Genomic DNA, 18,399 nt, shown 5'->3' with positions numbered 1-18,399 from the left:
GCAGGTTCGGTTCTTACATCAATAGTTGTGCGACTTTATCACATACGCTCGACCCGGAATCCAATGGACGAATTGAATTAAAAAAACACAATAATGTGTTTTTTTTTTGGTCTCGATATTCACGGAAGCCTCCAATTTGTAGGGGGCCGGACCATGAGAACGTGGCAAGAGATATGCAAAACAACTTGGTTGGCAATTTCACATTCAGCAAATAGACACAACGCGAGAGCAAATCGAAGCCTTAATTCCATCTAATTGCTGTATTCATGTCTACGTCAGATCGTGACCATCCCCGTCCTCGACTAAAGTTACAGAGCAATGAGACTGTAAGGAATTAGGCAAGGTCGGCAACTAATGCAGATGGGTAACTAAGGTGCCAATAAACCGAGAAAAATGAACCGTCCAACTCCGAATTCCCAAGGCCGTTTTTTCATTTCCCAGTCATGTTATCGTTTAGTCAACCTCCTCCATGGCGCTGTCGCCGGTCTCGGCGGCAGGGACGCCGGCATCAGCAGCAGGGGCCTCCTCAGCAGCCTCGGGCTCCTCGTCCAGGTTCAGGCCGAGAGAGACGAGCTTGTGAATGCGCTCGGCGAAGCCCGCAGGCTCCTCAATGGTGAAGCCTGAGACCAGAAGCGAGGTCTCGAAGAGGAGCTGGACGATCGACTTGACGGTCTTGTCGCTCTCGCCGTCGGCCTCGACCTTCTTCTTGAGCTCCTTGATGATGGGGCTCTTGGGCGAGATCTCGAACGTCTTCTTTGAGGACATGTAGCTGCTCATGGAGGTGTCACGAAGAGCCTGGGCCTTCATGATGCGCTCCATGTTGGCAGACCAGCCGAACTGGCCAGTGCGGATGGCGCAAGGAGAGCCGACCAGCTTGTGGGAGACGACGACCTTCTCGACCTTCTCGCCGAGGACGTTCTTGAGGGCCTTGGCGAGGTCCTCGTACTCCTTCTCTTCAGCCTCGCGCTGCTGCTTCTCCTCGTCGGTCTCCTCGAGCTCGAAGTCCTTGGTGATATCGACGAGCTTCTTGCCCTCGAACTCCTTCAGCTGAGTCATGGCGTACTCATCAATGGGGTCAACCAGGAAGAGCACCTCGAAGCCCTTCTCCTTGAGAGAGTCGAGGAAGGGCGACTTGGCGACGGCCTTGAGCGACTCGCCAGTAATGTAGTACATGTTCTTCTGGTGCTCGGGCATGCGGGTGACGTAGTCGGTGAGCGAGGTCTGCTCATCGCCAGACTTGGTGGAGTTGAAGCGCAGCAGCTTGGCGAGGATGGCGCGGTTCTGCGAATCCTCGTGGATGCCGAGCTTGAGGTTCTTGGAGAAGGCGCTGTAGAACTTGTCGAACTGCTCCTTGTCCTCGGCGATCTCTTGGAAGAGCTCCAGGGACTTCTTGACGATGTTCTTCTTGATCACCTTCATGATCTTGTTCTGCTGGAGGGTCTCACGAGACAGGTTGAGGGGCAGATCCTCGGAGTCGACGACACCCTTGACGAAGCTCAGCCACTCGGGGACGAGGTCGGTGGCGTCGTCGGTAATGAACACACGGCGGACGTAGAGCTTGATGTTGTTCTTGGTCTTCTTGGTCTCAAAGAGGTCGAAGGGAGCGCGCTTGGGAACGAAGAGGATGGCGCGGAACTCGAGCTGACCCTCAACCGAGAAGTGCTTGACGCCGAGGTGGTCCTCCCAGTCGTTGGAGAGCGACTTGTAGAAGGCAGCGTACTCCTCCTGGGTGATGTCCTGCGGGTTGCGGGTCCAGATGGGCTTCTGCTTGTTCAGCTCCTCCTCCTCAATGGTGGTCTCCTTGATCTTCTTGGTCTTGGGCTTCTTCTCCTTGTCCTCTTCCTCGTCATCGACCTCCTCGATCTTGGGCTTCTTGTCATCGCCCTCCTCAACTTCCTCTTCCTCCTCATCGGGGACCTCCTTCTCGGTCTCCTTCTGGACGTGGAGGTAGATGGGGTACGAGATGAACTCGGAGTGCTTCTTGATGACCTCCTTGACACGGCTCTCGTTGAGGTAGTCCATCTGCTCATCCTTCAGGTGAAGGATGATCTTGGTGCCGCGGCCAATCTGCTCACCCTCGGTGTCGGGGGTGATGTTGAAGGTGCCACCGGCGCTTGACTCCCAGATGTACTGCTCGTCATCGTTGTTCTTGGAGATGACGGTGACCCTGTCGGCGACGAGGTAGGCAGAGTAGAAACCGACACCGAACTGGCCAATCATGGAGATATCGGCACCGGCGGTGAGGGCCTCCATGAACTGCTTGGTACCAGAGCGAGCGATGGTACCAAGGTTGTTGACAAGGTCCTGCGATGATTATTAGCGAATGCCCCCGCACGAGGGTAAGAGTCAAAAAGCAGGGGTACTTACGGCCTTGGTCATGCCAATACCGGAATCCTGGATGGTCAAGGTCTTGTTCTCCTTGTCTGGGATCGATGTCGATGCGGAGGTCCTTGCCCGAGTCCAGCTTGCTGGGGTCGGACAAAGCCTCGTAGCGGATCTTGTCGAGCGCATCGGAGGCGTTCGAGACAATCTCTCGCAGGAAGATCTCCTTGTTGGAGTAGACGGTGTTGATGATGAGCGAGAGAAGCTGAGAAATCTCAGCCTGGAACTCGAAAGTCTCGGCCATCTTGAGGGTATTTGTGTGTGATCTGTTGGGTATCTGGGGGTTGAAAGTTAGTACCACGGTAGAAAGAGAAAAAAAAGTTCGGTCGGCCGCGGGGCAAGCTCCGTTCGTGTCTAGTGCGGGGTGGTTTTGTTCGTCGCCGCAGCGAAAAATGTAGCAGAAAATCAATCTTGAAAGATTGAGATCCAAGAAAATATGAATTCGAGACCATGACCTTGTGCAAGACGAGGGAGGAAAAGTGCAGTAATTGGGGAAAGCGTTGGGGGGGCAGTGGAAGGCCGTTGGCAAGGCTGAAGGCGAGAGCGATGGCGGGGAACCCAGATGTACTTACCAAAGAAGAAGACGTGGGAGATGATCAACGGTCTACACCTCGAAGACCTTTCTGTGGGTGTGTAGAGGAAAAACGAGAAGAAGAGGAGCGATGGAGAAGATGGAGGAGGAAGAGTTGGGGGAGGAGCCGTGGCAGCTAAAATGTATTGCGGGCTGTTCCTGGGCTGTGCTCAAGGAGTTTCTACGGGATTTCTATCGCCCAAATTCTGCGGCCTTCTTTTTGATTCGCCTCTCCCCGCCCTCCACAGCAACCAATGGATACCGCTGATTGGCTGTCCACGGGTGCATGCAAGGTCCGCTCAGGCAGCGGGCCCACTGAAGGCTGCAATGGAATCACAAGCTCGGGATTCTATCAAACGTTTCAGGGCAGATTCGAGACGTTGAAAGAAGTGCATGTCCGGAATTGGGAATGTGACACCAAGCTCCTACAAACATCCAGAAACAGACGGTATTTCCATTGTTTTGTTTGGCAAGCACTGCCAGTGGCAGGGCATAGAAATTCAGAATCATCCAGAAGAGTCTCGACCACAACCCCGCCTACGAGGCTGAAACGAGGCTGGTGGTTGCCCAACTGCCCCGCAGTTGCCCCTCTAACAGGCGGTCAACCACCTGGCAACCCAAACAGTGACCGCGGGCAGTCGTGAATTGCAAACAACTGCGAATACGGCAATACACGTAGATACCGAGGTAACCATGGGCAGTCGGCATGGATTCTTTGATTTCCAGAGCCCAGCACTCTCTGGCCAACAAAAGCCGAGCTCCAACCAAGTGCAGGTGCCGCCGAAACCCTCGACTAGAGCAACGAAAAGAAAACCATTCGAAAGTCAGAAGTCTCCTTCTTATTTGACTCGGTTTCTTTTATTTGGTTTATTTTGCTCGGTTTTCTTTCCCTCTTGTTTTTCTTGATTTTATTTATCCTTTCTCTTTCCTTTGTTCTCTTTTCTCGTTTCTCGACTCTCTCGTCGGGCTTTTTTTTGGCCAGAGCTAGCTTCTCTCCCAGCCCGCCCCCACTCCTTAACCCCCTGCGCCGTTGACAATGGTGTGCCCCGGTACCTCAAACACTTGTTGTGCGTGGTTCTTGCTGTCCGGACGATTCGACCTTTGCCTTGTGTTTGACCCTCTCGGCATAAGACGGGGGGGCAAAACGGTACATCAGCCCAATCAAGATCGAAGCGAGAGCCTGCGCAGGTAGTTGTTGCGTCAGTACCGCGCACGGAGGTGATGACGTGGAATTTGACTCTTACCGGCCCTATCCACCATATCCAATGGTCTAGAGGTGTTTGGTTAAATTACCCCAGTCAGCTTCTTCACAGCGATACAAGAAAATGAGGAAATACTCACGATGCCAGTTCCGTCCTGCAATGGCGAGCGCGAGTGCTCGCGTAGGGTTCATCGAAGCGCCAGTGTACCCCGGGGCGATACCTGTCGTTGAGCAGGATACGAGCCCTAAGCTGAGGCCTACAAGCAGCGGCCCGAGTTGGCGCCCGTATAAGACTTGCTGCCGTGGATCCAGCCCGGTCCCGATTGCCAAGTAGCTATGAAAGGCATCGTGGAGCATGAGTGTTCAGTCCGAGAGGTTTTCGAAAAGACGATAAAAGGGAGGCCTACAGAATCGACATCGAGGACATGACCTCGATTAGCAAGACCTGGCCGGGCGTGATCTTCGTTGGATCAAAAAAGTTACCACCTCCCATGCGGCTGCCGGCATGGACATCAACGGTCAGCTTCACCACAGCAGAGATTCACTGACAAAACCACTCACGAAATAGCCATGTCTCGGCCCCAGGAACCCAGCAGCACCCCTCCAGCAAGGACACTGCCGAGGATCTGGGCCGTTATCAACACCACGCCTTGCTTGTCAGTTATCGGCTTTACGTGGGTAGGTTTGGTTGCTATTACCTCTTGGTATGGGTGTCAAGCCACAGAGCATAGTAGCAAACGTGATCATGGGGTTTATGTGGCCGCCCGTGGCAGTAGCTGTTGCGTATACGAAAAGGGTGAGGAAAACGGCGTTGTAAATGCCCACATAGGCAGTGACTTGGGTAACACCGGTGTTAACCAGCGTCATGCCAAACTGCGAGGAAAGATAGATTGAACATGTGGTAGCAACACACTCAACAAACTAGGTGCATGTCAGTGACAGACAAGCATCAAAAGGAGTCACACTTACAGCAGTTCGCCGGATGACGGGATCCGCCCAACCATCGAGATAGTATTCTCGTCGATAATACCACGGCTGAGGGCGAACTACGACGATGTCCCGCCCAGTCCCAGCGAATGAACCCTCAAATGCGCCATCGACATCTCGTGAATCTGCCACCTTGGATTGACTTTTCTCTGCCGTGAATGGCGGAGTTAGGGAGGGAGCTGGCATCGAACTATTGGTATCCGGTGTCTCTTAAGTCGTAACATGTATTCGCTTGGTTCTTCCATGATAACATCTCTGTTTCTCATGCCGTCGACGGCTACTCATTTTTATATCCTAGTAAACTCGCATCGTGATGATTTATCGCGTTGTGCTCCTGAACATGGGTTGGGGTGAGTAAGCGGCAGCTCCATAATGCTTATGAATCTAGCAATTCCGCCGCGACTTGCAATTTAAGTGGTTCGAAGTAGTTGTAGTGCCCGATCTCGATAAGGTAATTCCCTGCGCTCCCCGGGAGCTTGCAAGCCTGATGTTGTTGAGTGGTTTGCAAGCAGGCACTCTCTGCCAAAAAAAAAAAAAAAAGAAGGCCGAACTCCAAGTGTTAGGTACCCTATATAGCTGCCACGGAAACCTTCGACTAGAGGAATGGAAAGAAACCCATTCGGAATCTCAAAGCTACCTTTTTATTTTTCTTTCTCTTTTTCTTCTTCCCCCCTTTCGAGTTCGGCTTTTTTTAACTAGCCGGAGGGTGGTGGTAAGGTAAGGAATCAGTGGAAACCCTAACCCTGTACATACGGGAATCATGAAATCCATCGTGACACCCCAAGCGCTTGGCACAACCTCAGGTTCGATGCACTGCCCCTCAATAAACAAGGCAGATGGAAGTCCCATGCAGTTCGGAGCGGTGAAACGCCTAGTGTTTGCGTGTAGATGGGCTGAGATGGCGTACCTGGATCCCCCATCCCGTGCGTTAGTTGGTTGAAATAAATAGAAGGTGCCGTCGATCCGCTCCTCCTTCCGATTGCGTCACAAAACCAACCTGCAAGCTACCCCGCAACCCCGCCTCAAGTACTCCCCCCATTGACCTTGAATAGCTCGCTTCCCTCTTCCCATTCTTTCTTCCTCAACAAACAACAAACTCTTCGCCTCTTTCCAAAAATCAATTAATTGGCACCCAGTCCAAATTCAATCACTTCATATCAACCAAAATGGGCGTTCCGCAACTTGACGGTCTTGAGGTGGTGGTCCTGGCCGAGGGCACGGGCACCCGTGAGACCAAGCGCGGTAAGTTTTCCCGATCGACCCCGCGCCTCCAGCGCCCCTGCAAGGAGCTCGGGGTGCCTGCGCAATCGCGCAAGCCTTACACAGTGGCTGACTCTCAACCTAGGCGACCAGATTGAAGTTCACTACACCGGCACTCTTCTCGACGGCACGAAGTTCGATTCTAGCCGTGACCCTAATCGTGGTGACCCGCTCGCTTTCAAGGTCGGCTCCGGTCAGGTCATCAAGGGCTGGGACGAGGGTCTTCTGGGCATGAAGGTCGGTGAGAAGCGCAAGCTGACCATTTCCCCTGAGCTCGCCTATGGCAACCAGGCTGTCGGCCCGATCATCAAGGCCAACTCGACCCTGGTTTTCGACACGGAGCTCGTCAACATCAAGTAAATGGTGGACAAAGTTTCGATATTATGGATGAGATGCCTCCGGGCAGGAGTCGACTTTGGGCATTAAAGCCTAGATAGAAGCAATGACACTGGCTCGTTGAGTTGCGACAATCCGAACCGAGATATTTCTGAAAGTCGCCTGATTTTTGCTCGTACATGTTTAGCTTCTTAGTGCAATTCCCTGACCAACGCCGGCGCCATTGAGTCCAGAGTAGAATACACCAAACTGTACATGTCCTGTATCCCCCATCTATGACTTTATAAGCTCCTTTTCGGGGGTGATACAGCCCCCAAGCTGCCTGTATCGTCTATCAGCGTACAACAACCCAAACCTCTCTTCCCTCTCCCTCTGCGCCCCCGGCCCCTCCACAATCTCCAGCACCTCCCCAAGCACAATGACATGATCCCTCACCCTCACCAACCCCTTGGTAGGCTCATCATCAAGCAACCTACACCTCAGCACATACAGCACCCCTTCCCCCTCAAGCACCGGCGCCTCCCCATCACTCCCACCAACAACCATATCCCCCTCCCCACCCTGTCCCTTCCCAACCAACCTCTCAAACGCGCCCCGCCTCTCCGCATTCCCCCCTGTAAACCAATCCGCCACGCGCGCCCCCGCCACGTCGTCCGCTAGCACGTGGATGTTGAACCGCCCGCTGGCCGCCACCGCGTCGAGCGTGCGGCTGGGCGTCGCGATGTTGAAGCTGACGACGGGGGTGGGGGAGAGCGCGAGGGATGTGAAGGAGGACATGGTCATGCCGCGGGGGGTGCCTTGTGGTGGTGGTGGTGGTGGTGGGGAGGGTTTTGGGTCGCTGTTGGGTGTGGGTGTGGATGTGGGTGGTGGTGGGTGGGTGGAGGTGCAGACGACGACGGGGTGCGTGAGCAGGCGCATAACGCTGCGGAATTGTTCGGGGAGGGGCGGCGAGGTGGGCGAGGAGGAGTGCGGGTGGATGGAGGGGGGTTGTGGGTCGGTGAGGTGGAAGGTTCGCGGGTGCCGGTCGCGGTGGGTTTGGGGGGTGATGTGGAAGCATCGTTGGGATCTTGGGGAGCGGGGAGGGTCTGGAAAGGAGGAGGGAAGCTGTTAGCGCTGTGCGGAGAGGTTGGTTGGGGATGGGAATATGGTGTTTAGCGTACGTTTGGGGTAGCAGTGTACCCTGTCGAAGGCTAATGGCGGCTGCGCGGCGGCGGTTCGGGGCCGCTGCAAGGGGTTCGCCCAGGCCGAGGAACCATAATTGCGCCGGGGAACGAGAGGGGCTTGGGGGGCGCGTTCGGCGGCCAAACCCACCAGGACGCGGCAGCTGTTCATTTCAACCCCATCAACGCTAACGGCTTGCGGTTGAAGCCACTTGGATTGTTTCGGGATTGTTATGTTGGCAACCCGGTGGTGATCGGCTTCGGGCGGCCGAAATTTTGACGGAGCTTGAACCGGTGCGAGGGCGAACCCGGCCGGAACCTTGCCGGCGATAAGCGACCCGATAACAACCCTGGCTGTGAACCGCAATAACACTTGCACAGCTGGCCGTACCGCCCACCGTATCAAAATTTCATTCCTTGCGAAGTCCCAATTGCAGTCCCAGCACCCGAACGCCAGCCGACGACAAGACGAACCTGGGCGACATCACAACCCCGACGACGTGGACAAGGAACGGAGGCTTACCAATTGAACCTCTAACTCCCCTTCCACCCGTTCTCGACCTCCAACATCCCCACCTGGCGCCCGAACCACCCATACCAACCCACCGACATCACCCCTCCCGACCACCTCCTCCAAAATGGGGAAGCTCCCCTCAACACTCCTCCGGCGGCCGTCCCTAGCCGGCTACCTCCCCTCAACCGCACCGACACTCCCACACACCCCCACCGCCGCCACCCGCACATCACAAACCACCACCACCATCACAACAGCCGCGGCGGCCGGGCAGGTGCGGCACGCGACGTTCGTGCCGCGGTCGCGGCGGCCGTACCAGTTCACGCAGCTGGTGCAGCTGAGCGACGGGTCGACGTTTACGGTGCGGACGACGTCGCCGCTGGCGCTGTACAAGTCGGCCAAGGACAGCCGCAACCACATCCTGTGGCAGCCGACCGAGAAGTCGCTGCGCAACGTCGAGGTCGACGAGGCCGGCAAGCTGGCCGCCTTCCGCGAGCGCTACGGCAGCTCTTGGGATCTGGACGGGCCTGCTGCACCGGCTGCGGCTGCTGGTGGCGCTGCTGCTGCTCCGGCTGCTGCCGCGCCGGCCGCTGCTGATGGTTCGAAGGAAGGTGGGGGAGAAGGGCGCCGCGGCGGTAGGGAAGAAGGGTGCGGAGGAGAAGGGCGACAAGAAGAAGCTGGATGTGAAGGATGCCAAGCAAGCAGCAGCGGCACAGGCACCGGCAGAGGCCGCGGCGCCAGCGGAGGATCCGTTCGATTCGCTTGTCGACCTCATTAGCACGTACGCAACCGAGGACAAGAACATCAAGGGCGGGTTGAGCGCCAAGGATCAGGCGAGGAAGGAGAAGAAGAAGAAATAAGGGCTGAAAAAGGTCGGGAGTTCTGTGGGAGTAGTTTACGTTGTAACATAGAAAACAAATCTGTGTATTTTGGGGAGTCGATGTCCCTTCTCATAGATGGGTGGATGGATTGATAAACCGGAGAAGGCTGCCGCGACATGCGGATACGGCTGTGTATAATACAATGACAACAACGCCATCCAGGCATCTAGGCTGTCTGACTGAATGCCACACGATTCCATCCAGCGCTTCGCGCCTCCTACATCCCTTGATCAATCGGCACAGCGGCTTCGAGCGACGGTGCTATCTACTCCGTGACAAAATTGAGGGTATTTCCCAAACTAATTACCCCTAATCCGAATCTTCGTGGATCCTCGCTCTAGCCCGATCCACAGCTGTGTCACCGGCCGGCTTGTTCGACTGGATAACAGGGGGCCGGTAAAAGACTGTCTCGTCATCCTCAGCATCAAGCTGCATGAGGAATGTCTCCCATTTTTCGATCAACTACAAGAACGTCAGCAAAAAATACCCCTAACGGCTCGGCCGAGAAATTGACCTACCTCCTTCTGCGCCTCGACGGCGCTCTCAAGGAAAGTCTCCACACCCGACTTGAAATCTTCCACCTTCTCCCGTTCAAAGCGGTCCAGCTCAGACCGCATCAACCGGCCCATGTCTTCAAACAAGAGTCGCGCCTTGTGCACCTTGTGCTCGGCGTCGGCGACCTCGGCGTTGACTTGGTTGAGCCGGTCCTGCTGGCTCTTGCCCTGGCGCAGCAGCTTGTCCTGTGCGGCTTTGCGCTTGGAGAGTTCCGACTCGGTTGCGTGCCAGCTGTGGAAGGCTTTTTGGCGCTGGGTGAACGCCTGCTTGACGCTGCCGATCAGGCGGATGTACTCCTCGAGGATGATGCCGAACGTGAGCACGTCTTGTTGTGCCTGGCGGTCGTAGACGTCGCGAATCGTGAGCTGCAGCTCGGAAAGTGCATCGAGGGGTCCGGAGAGGGTGGGCGAAAGCTCGACGGTAGATAGGGCGTGGAGGGAAGCCGAGAAATCGCCGGCGGCCTCGGCCATGGCCTTGCGCTGGGCAACCATACCGTCCATAGCTTTGAGAAGCGCCTTGAGCTGGTTCTCTAGCGCGTCAAGGTAAACTTTGCGGTCGTGGAACCACTGCCTGTTGTCAGCCACCGCTCTCAGCACCATCAGCCTAGCATACTCACATCATCCTGCTCGACGAACTTATTCCCACCACCCACACCGAACCCCAGCGACCCAAGCACGCTCTTGCTCTCCCCAAGACTGGGTTCCTTCCGCTCCTTGTGTTTGACATCCACATTGAACGCCTCGCTCTCCAAGAACAGCTTCAGGTCCCCGTCCAGCTGCAGCGTCGGATGCGCGGCGGTCTTGTTGAGCATCTTCTCGAGCGCCGCGCGCCGCGCCTCGACGAAATTGCTCTCGAACCGGCCGACGGCCTGCTTCTCGGGGGGCGGCGGCACCACCACGCCCGGGTTGTTCGCGTGCAGGGTGTTGTACAGCCACAAGAAATCCCGATACCGTCTCTTGACCTCGAACTCGCTCTGCTTATACGCCTTGGACGTTGTCTGCCCACGAAGTCAGCACATCAGCACATCGGCCCTTCTCTCCACCACCACCCCATACCACCCCAGCCCCCAGAAGAGGGAGACAGAAAAAAAAAAAAAACATACCGTCGTCCGCACCGAATAAACAATATGACTACTCGTCAAATCCCCCACCTTATGCGGATCGCCCACCGCAATATGGAAGCTCGGCCTCGCCGCCTGCTCGACACTAACACTCGGCCGCGTAGCGGAATGCACCGGACTCGGATGGGCCGCCTGCACCGGCGGCGGCTGTCTCCCGCCCAGCCTCCCCGCGCCCCCAATCCCACCGGCACCACCAATACCACCACCATTATCCTCGTCATCATCAATGCGATGCGGGTCCGGCGGCCCACCACGGTGTAGCAGCATCTTGTTCGCGCCGGCGCCGGCCGAGCCCGGGGTGGGCGGACCCATGGTGGTGCGCAGCGGGAGGTTGTTTTCCTTGAGCGGGGGGACGGGGGGCCCGCCTTCCTGGCCTGGTGCGGGTTGGAGGGCGGCGGGGTCCTCGGCGGTGGTGAGGAGCGGCGAGGTTGCTGCTGCTGCGGCTGTGGATGCTGCTGCTGTTGCTGCGCCGAGGGGGCCGAGGGGGTCGTCTTCGACGGCTTGCAGGCGGGTGGGCTGGGCGACGAAGCGGCGCGGGGTGGTGCGCGAGGGGCGGGCGGTGGAGGAGGAGGATGTTGCGGTGGTTGAGGAGGGGACGTTGGATGAGCCGGCGGGGGCGGTGCCGGTGCCGTTGTCGCCGGCGCTCGGTTGGGTGGAGGAACCGAGAGGGTCCGATGTGGCGGCCGAGTCGGCCCAGGGGTCTTCCATTGTGGGCGGCGAGTGGTTTAGGCGGGTGTGGATTGATTGTTTAGTTGTCGCGTTTGAGGGGCCCAAAGCTAGACACGCTGTGCAGGAATTCCCGACCAGATTATGTGGCCTGGCGTAGGTTGCGGGATACTGGGTTGGATGGTGTTTGTGGACGGAGGGAGGAGCTCTCTGCTGTCGCTGCGTTACGTATGAAGCGGACGTTAAGCTAAGCCTTTCTTGGCAGTCGATCGATGTGGGGTTATCGCGGGATGCAAGATGCCCCTCCGCCTCTGAAGAGCTCTTTGGCTGTCATCCACCTTCTTTGTCTGCCTAGGTATGTACTTATGTAAATAGACCCCGTCATCGAATATTTACAACAGTCGTAGCAAGAATGTCAAATTATGTAACCGTGGATATCTCAGCCCGATGCACCCTTGTATTTATTATACATATCCCAAACTCCAGACTCAAACCCGGCCGCCCAGCTAAAAAGGCTACAATCAACTGTCCGATCCTTGAATAGCAACTATTCCGCATCCACCAAGTCGGGAAATCACAACTGCCTAATACTGGTGGTCCTACCGCTCAGAATCATAGCAGCCGCCCGCCACGATCAAGTTCATGCGTGTGAATTGGACCTTCATAACCGGCGTCTTCTTAGTCGCGAAGGCGCTGATCTGGTCCGGTGTGATCTGGACCTCCTTCCCTTTCTTTTTCCCGCCACCACCACCGCCAGCTCCGACGCCGCCCCCGGATGCGCTCGCGCCAGGCGCAGGCGCTGTCTGGCCGCCTACCGTGATACTGCGGCTGTCCGAAGGGCCGCCGACGGCAATGCTGTCGCCGGCCACTGCGCCGTCCACTTGCGGGACCGGCTGGATAACACCGGCCGTGAGGGGGTTGGCCTTATTGGGATCTGCGGGTAGTTCGACATCCCAGACACGGACGGTACCATCCAGGCCGCCGGATACGAGGACGTTCGATTCGACACTGAAGCTGAGAGACGGAATTCCGCCTTTACCGTGTCCACGGCATCGCTTGATGCGCGTGCCTTTGTCGATGTCCCAGAGGATGATGTTTCCTCCTGCGTCGGCGCTCGCCAGTATCTTGCCGTTGTGGGCACACTCGAGAGCGCTGATGTAGTGGGCGTGACCGGTGAACACGCGAACGCAGTTCCCCGTGGTGATGGACCACATGCGGATCGACTTATCCATCTCGTCCGAAGCGGAGAATATGTAGGTGCCGTTGGGATGCCAAGCCAAGGCCGAGATGCTGGTGTCATGACCGACCATGAGACGTTGCGCTGAGGCATGGTCTTGGGAAAAGACACGGACGGTCTTGTCCCATCCTGCCGTAGCGAAGTAGTGTCCGTGGGGACTCCAGAGAACACGAAAGACTGGTCCGTAGTGCGACTTGTAAATGCATAGGCACGCCCACACATCCAAAGACCAGAGTCGGATTTGGCCGTCGGCCGAACAAGACAACAACAGCTTCGTGCTAGTGTCGGGTTTCTTGTCTTCACCTTCGCCATAGATGTTGCGGCTTAGGTTGGCGATGGAGTCCGAGAATGCCACCCCGTATACCGGGCCCGAGTGCCCGATGAGCTTCCGGTTGTTGACCTTGAGGTCCTTCTCGTTCTCGACAGAGGTCGGGAGCGGCTTGCCATCGAGAGACCACACGCGGATATAGGAATCCATCGTACCAGCAGCGACGAGCTGGTGATCGTTGGAGAAATCCATGCATGACACGCTAACAAACTGTCAGTCCCAACCAGCTTAGGAGATGAAAAAAAAAGAAAAGAAAAACATACCTTCCGAGCGTATTGTGGAAAGTGAACATGCAAGAAGATACTGGAACGCCAACACCGCCTGTGCGACCCTCAATCTGGAATCTATCGCGATTCTCGCGCACCTTTTGCATCTCCATCACTACGTCCCGAGCCCGTGACGGGGGAAGTGGTAGGTCCGCTCGTGAAGGCGCGTCGGCGCTTTCCTCGCGCTTGATGCGCTTGTCAAACTCTTCGACCAAGGATGGCCGGCCGTCGGCCGGTGGGTTCCGCTGGTCTTCGTCCTCGAGTTCGGCCCTAACATCGTCTCTCAAATCCAGCTCCATCGGCATCGGTCCAAGCTTGAGCTTAGCACTCGTATCAAGAACGTCACGGTTCGACACTCCCGTGAAAACGCCTGGAATGCCCTCTTGTGCGTCCACCTCGTCCAGATCGAGATTCTGGGCGCGACGATAGATGGCCTCAAAGCTGTAAGGCTCGATTGGGCCCCGCGCGCTCGTCTCAACGCTGCAATAGGTCTGGAGAATGTAGGTAATGGTGGCCCCGCCTTCGTCCGACTCCCGTTCGAGGAAGTGGAAGAGATTGCCAGAAAGCGACTGGTTCAGCGGGATTCGGTACTTGTTCTCCCGGTAAAGCCGGGTGGTCTGGTTCTCCTCGACGTGCTGGGGCAGCGTGACTGTTGCCAGCAACGCCAGGGCATCCTGGTGAACCGCATCAAACTGCGGTCGCAGCGTATCCAGCAAATGTTTCGCATCATCGGCATAGCCCTGGCCGACGAGCTCCAGGTAGGAGTAAACAAAAACGGGCCAGAGGAGCTTTCTGAGTTCAAACTAGAGAATTTCCAATCAATCGCCTGGAATAGAAAATAGAGCTGTGACGGTCGAGATGCTTACCTTGTAAATATCGAGATTGTTCTCAATCCAGTTCCTCAGCAATGCAAACGATTTTAGATACTTCTTCGGGCCTGGGTCATCGTTTCGCTGGGCCGGTCTCCCATCAGGGCCCAGATAGGATGTTTCTTGCCGAAATACAGCCTCGGTTTTGGTGAATCCTTTCTTTTTCAAGTAATCGGTGACCTGGTTGGACATTAGTGAGCTATGGTTCGTGGGACTGGGCCCCTGCTGAAGAGCAGCAGGCGGGTGAGGTCTCGGCTTGGGAGGCATGTCTGGGGCATCTGGTGGCGGTGGTTGGAATAGCGATGTATGATGAATGAGGGGAGGGTTGGAATTGGAGAATATATATGCCAGGCTAAGGCTTTGTGCCCGTGTGCGTGTATTGAGTAGAAAGAACAATAACAACACAACGGGGAAACCGGCCGGCAGGGTGAAGCGGCTCACCAATCGCCGATCGTTTTTATCGGACAAAACTTTTGTGAGTTTAGGCAATTTAGGCAGTCCATTGTGAGGCCTGAGCTGAGGGGACTTTTTGTATTGTATGGAGGTGGTGCTGTGGTTGAGGCTGCTCATGGTTTTGGTTTGGCTTTGCAGGACGTTTGAGGGGTTGTTTTCAAGGACGAGAATCGAGAGAGGGAGAAATCCAGGAAGGGAAAACAGACAACAGCAGATGAGGTTTCTTCTAGGTACTCACAATTTGGTTTAGATTCTGGGCGGATGGCGTGTTGTTCGTGTTCGTTGTCGCTGCCGCATTACTGGTGCCAGGACCTCCTGCCGACTGAGGCTGGACACCATAGGGACCTCCAGTTGATCCAGGCATGCTGCCCTGGGGTGTTTGGTTTGACATTTCCGTCGGCCGAAGTGCGTGTATTTCGGAAAGGTAGGTAGAGCGGCAGTCGCGGTCTTGATGAGCTCTCACCCCGATCAACGCGTGGCGTGTGCAGGAGCAACCAAGAGCCTGGTGCGTGTTGTCCCTCCGAGCTCTCCTCTCACTAAGTATAAGTTCCGAAATATAAACGAGATCGTAGTTTGCGTATATGTATATGGCGTCCTAAATTTGATGGAACATTGATGGCAATGTCGGTTTTTGTAGTTCGCTGGTACATACCTGACCCTAGAAATGCAGGCGGGATGCGGTTGTGAAGACCCAAGCCAAGAACGGACCCTGCCTGGCTCACACACAGGTAGTTGCTGCACGGTGGTCTGTGCGTCCCGCAGCCCAGTTTGTGGAGGGAGCTTGGCACATCCCGATTTGATCTCGAGGCATTGATTTTATCACCAACGCAACGCCTCAACACATCCACAAACTATACCGCAGAAAATAGGATTATCAACAAGGACAACCACCAAGAACACCCAACGAACAATTTCCCCTATCAATTTAAATAACCCTCATCATGAACAACCCAACACAGCCACCCGGCGTTAATGGCGAAGGACCAATCGACATCCACAAACCCTTCACCTCAGGCGAGCGCATCCAACAGCTCGGGGAAATCGACCAGGACATCGCCTCCCTACTCGTCCACCTCTCCTCCTCCATGCGCGCCCTCGCCACACCCCCCGGCACCACCATCCCCCAAAATACCATCCCAACCATCACCACAAACGGCCACATCCCAAGCGACAACAACAACAACCACCCCTCCAATCCCAACCCATTTTCAGACGGCACCACCGCCCCCCACCGACCCCATCACGGCCTTTCAACACCGCCCAATCCACCTTCTTTAACACAGTCGACCGTATCGACAAGCACCTCACCCGCCAAATCCTCGCGCTCGAAGAAGTAGGCATCATCACGCTGCGTAACAACGCGGCGGCCGGCGCCGACAGCCAACAAGGGGGGGAGGCGGGCCTCGGCCAACAACAACAGCAACAACAACAACAGCAGCAGCAGCTTGGTGGGGGCGAGGCGGGCGGTGCTGGTGGTGCCGGCGGTAAGGCGCGGGCTGCGGGGCCGAAGCGGCTGGAGCCGGATGGGATGGGCCGGTATGGCTCGTTGGATGTGGGGAAGTTGAATATGGCTAGTAGTACGGTGGAGAGGGATATGGAGAGGGATGTTGTGGCTAGCGGTGCGAGGGAGGAGCTTGGGAAGGTTGTGGGTGAGGGGGGGGAAGGTGGGTGGTGGGGACCGGATGTGAGGAGTAGGTTTTTGGCTTGTTTGTTTTGTTTGTTTGATCGCAGGTTGGACGGAGAGAGGGAGCTTGGTCTTTGGCGTTTTATGGGTTGGTGATTTGTTGGATGGGTTTGAGGTACTACGGCTGGCGTTGACATGGTCTGGGTTGGGTCCGGGAGGTGATGGATATACCCTGGAAAGTAGTCGGTAAACATCATTGTCAACAGCGTCTGTTTTTCTCTTTTATTCGACGCAAGCACTCCGAGACAAAGGCCGTCAAGCGGTGTATACAGGTGAGATTGGTATTCGGTCTATCTCAGTTACAATGGAAGGTGGATCCTCCTCAATCATGCCTAGGCTCCCATCACGAATCCCTTTTCCACCTCAAACACCACGCCGAACCCTTCTAGGTCAAGCCAGAAGAGGCCATGTGAGGCTGTCCATGGCATTGCCTAGTACGAGTCGCTGCAAAGCTTGTCGTAAGCGCCCGACGCAATGACACCTTGAGTCTTGACGAAGGCCGAGGTGGGAATGCTGTGGGTGGTCAAACGATTAGGAAATGCAAGACCATGAAAGAGACGAGATCTGGGTACTTACACAGCATCGAACAAAACACAGCTCAGGCGCTCGTTGTTGGTGTCGGTATTCTCTACTCAACGGTTAACCTAAGTTCACTGACAAATTGGGGATAGGTCTCGGGAATTGTACTCACCATACCAGACAAAGTAGGCAGCGCACTTGACATCGGCATTGCAGCTATACTGGCACTTGAAGGGACCATAAGGATCGCTCTGGTGAGTGAAGCTCATGATCTATCGCGCAATTAGCCGATATTCTCCAGTTTCTCATCAAGATAGTGAGAGTATAATACTCACGTGCGGGCCAGAAACGAAGTGCTCGCTGTACCAGTCCTGGTTGATCTTGTACGAACTCAAGTTGTCGCCCGGAGTCACCAGAGTGTAGTCATAGATCGGGTAGCTGGGGTACTGCTTGGAAGCCGGCACGCCATTGGTACAGACCGAGGCCATGGCATCACGAGTCGGGGTTGCTGAAATGGCAGCGGGAGTCGGATGATACATGGCCTGGGGAGGCGCGGCCAGCGTCACTGTAGCGAAGGTCGCCAACAGAAGGGAGATGAATTTCATCATGATAGCCATCCTATGAACAAGGAGGATGCGAAGCTCTTGAAGACTGGAAGTTCCAATTTCAAGGTAGTTTTGTAGAGGAAGACGGTTGATGGTGAGAATAGGGGTGAAGCAAAAAGGAAAAGAAAGGAAAGGAAAGTCGGAAGGGTTGAGGAGAGCGAGGGAAATAGCTTCGATAACAGCAGTGAGAATTTCCACTGTTAGAATGTGACGGAAGGAGCGATAACTAGGCAGATTAGCTACGCACTGCCCTTCCAATTCGAATCTTCTATTCATCAAACGCGTGAATGCTCTGGCTTACGCGTTCTCTCCTTTTTCTGCTGCTACGCCTTCTTAGAAAGCTAATAAACAGTAAAAGAACAAGAACGACCTCTCTCATTAACCAGCTTCTTTGGCCATCTAGAAACCCATTGGGGCACAACTACTCAACTAGCCCCTTTACCTCAAGTTGCGACGTACATGGGCGTCAATTTCGACCTTACCACAACCATTTATATGTACAACATGAGAGGTCATTCGGTACTAGGTACCACATCAAGAGAAACATGATGTCTGGGTTTCAGTTAGGCGGTGGTGAGCAACCACAATGCTCATGATCTATCCCCCAACTATCCCGGTCGGGTTTCCAAAAGGTGTGTGGGAGTTGGTGGCTCCTCAATATCAATCCCAAATTATCCGCCCATCTTTGACACAACCATCCATACCAGTCAGGCAAGATCAACAAGGCACACACCCAGTAACAGACATTTCGGTTAATGAGTGCAGTTGGACTCCTAAAGTTCCTTGTCCCACCCAGCACTGACTT

General features: G+C 55.5%; 9 protein-coding genes across 9 annotated transcripts; 4 read left to right on the top strand and 5 right to left on the bottom strand.

The window, feature by feature from the left end:
* Window positions 1-803: 803 nt before the first annotated feature.
* On the bottom strand, window positions 804-2,379 carry CHGG_07345 (uncharacterized protein; the record flags this gene model as incomplete). The annotated part of the gene is made up of 3 exons (XM_001225000.1): window positions 804-927; window positions 1,040-1,662; window positions 2,368-2,379. The coding sequence occupies 3 exons, from the start codon at window positions 2,377-2,379 to the stop codon at window positions 804-806; spliced, it is 759 nt and encodes a 252-aa protein (XP_001225001.1).
* Window positions 2,380-4,724: 2,345 nt separating this feature from the next.
* On the top strand, window positions 4,725-5,234 carry CHGG_07344 (uncharacterized protein; the record flags this gene model as incomplete). The annotated part of the gene is made up of 2 exons (XM_001224999.1): window positions 4,725-4,832; window positions 5,097-5,234. 2 exons carry the CDS (start codon window positions 4,725-4,727, stop codon window positions 5,232-5,234), a joined length of 246 nt encoding a protein of 81 aa, XP_001225000.1.
* Window positions 5,235-6,307: 1,073 nt separating this feature from the next.
* CHGG_07343 (uncharacterized protein) lies at window positions 6,308-6,761 on the top strand (the record flags this gene model as incomplete). The annotated part of the gene is made up of 2 exons (XM_001224998.1): window positions 6,308-6,383; window positions 6,487-6,761. The coding sequence occupies 2 exons, from the start codon at window positions 6,308-6,310 to the stop codon at window positions 6,759-6,761; spliced, it is 351 nt and encodes a 116-aa protein (XP_001224999.1).
* A 249-nt stretch (window positions 6,762-7,010) lies between these two features.
* CHGG_07342 (uncharacterized protein) lies at window positions 7,011-8,069 on the bottom strand (the record flags this gene model as incomplete). Its single annotated transcript, XM_001224997.1, has 2 exons — window positions 7,011-7,822; window positions 7,898-8,069. 2 exons carry the CDS (start codon window positions 8,067-8,069, stop codon window positions 7,011-7,013), a joined length of 984 nt encoding a protein of 327 aa, XP_001224998.1.
* A 466-nt stretch (window positions 8,070-8,535) lies between these two features.
* On the top strand, window positions 8,536-9,271 carry CHGG_07341 (uncharacterized protein; the record flags this gene model as incomplete). The annotated part of the gene is made up of 2 exons (XM_001224996.1): window positions 8,536-9,022; window positions 9,117-9,271. 2 exons carry the CDS (start codon window positions 8,536-8,538, stop codon window positions 9,269-9,271), a joined length of 642 nt encoding a protein of 213 aa, XP_001224997.1.
* Window positions 9,272-9,601: 330 nt separating this feature from the next.
* On the bottom strand, window positions 9,602-11,675 carry CHGG_07340 (uncharacterized protein; the record flags this gene model as incomplete). The annotated part of the gene is made up of 4 exons (XM_001224995.1): window positions 9,602-9,754; window positions 9,811-10,413; window positions 10,464-10,844; window positions 10,950-11,675. The coding sequence occupies 4 exons, from the start codon at window positions 11,673-11,675 to the stop codon at window positions 9,602-9,604; spliced, it is 1,863 nt and encodes a 620-aa protein (XP_001224996.1).
* A 557-nt stretch (window positions 11,676-12,232) lies between these two features.
* Window positions 12,233-14,903, bottom strand: CHGG_07339 (uncharacterized protein; the record flags this gene model as incomplete). The annotated part of the gene is made up of 4 exons (XM_001224994.1): window positions 12,233-13,400; window positions 13,462-14,267; window positions 14,331-14,555; window positions 14,775-14,903. The coding sequence occupies 4 exons, from the start codon at window positions 14,901-14,903 to the stop codon at window positions 12,233-12,235; spliced, it is 2,328 nt and encodes a 775-aa protein (XP_001224995.1).
* An 824-nt stretch (window positions 14,904-15,727) lies between these two features.
* On the top strand, window positions 15,728-16,632 carry CHGG_07338 (uncharacterized protein; the record flags this gene model as incomplete). Its single annotated transcript, XM_001224993.1, has 3 exons — window positions 15,728-15,853; window positions 15,955-16,450; window positions 16,586-16,632. The coding sequence occupies 3 exons, from the start codon at window positions 15,728-15,730 to the stop codon at window positions 16,630-16,632; spliced, it is 669 nt and encodes a 222-aa protein (XP_001224994.1).
* Window positions 16,633-16,901: 269 nt separating this feature from the next.
* Window positions 16,902-17,606, bottom strand: CHGG_07337 (uncharacterized protein; the record flags this gene model as incomplete). Its single annotated transcript, XM_001224992.1, has 4 exons — window positions 16,902-16,983; window positions 17,047-17,098; window positions 17,162-17,261; window positions 17,325-17,606. The coding sequence occupies 4 exons, from the start codon at window positions 17,604-17,606 to the stop codon at window positions 16,902-16,904; spliced, it is 516 nt and encodes a 171-aa protein (XP_001224993.1).
* Between the last annotated feature and the right edge of the window lie 793 nt (window positions 17,607-18,399).

This window comes from Chaetomium globosum, genomic scaffold (assembly GCF_000143365.1).
Source record: "Chaetomium globosum CBS 148.51 scaffold_5 genomic scaffold, whole genome shotgun sequence".
Classification (NCBI taxonomy): domain Eukaryota; kingdom Fungi; phylum Ascomycota; class Sordariomycetes; order Sordariales; family Chaetomiaceae; genus Chaetomium; species Chaetomium globosum.
The sequence above is the reverse complement of the archived record's forward strand: the minus strand, read 5'-3'. Positions and strand labels throughout refer to the sequence as shown.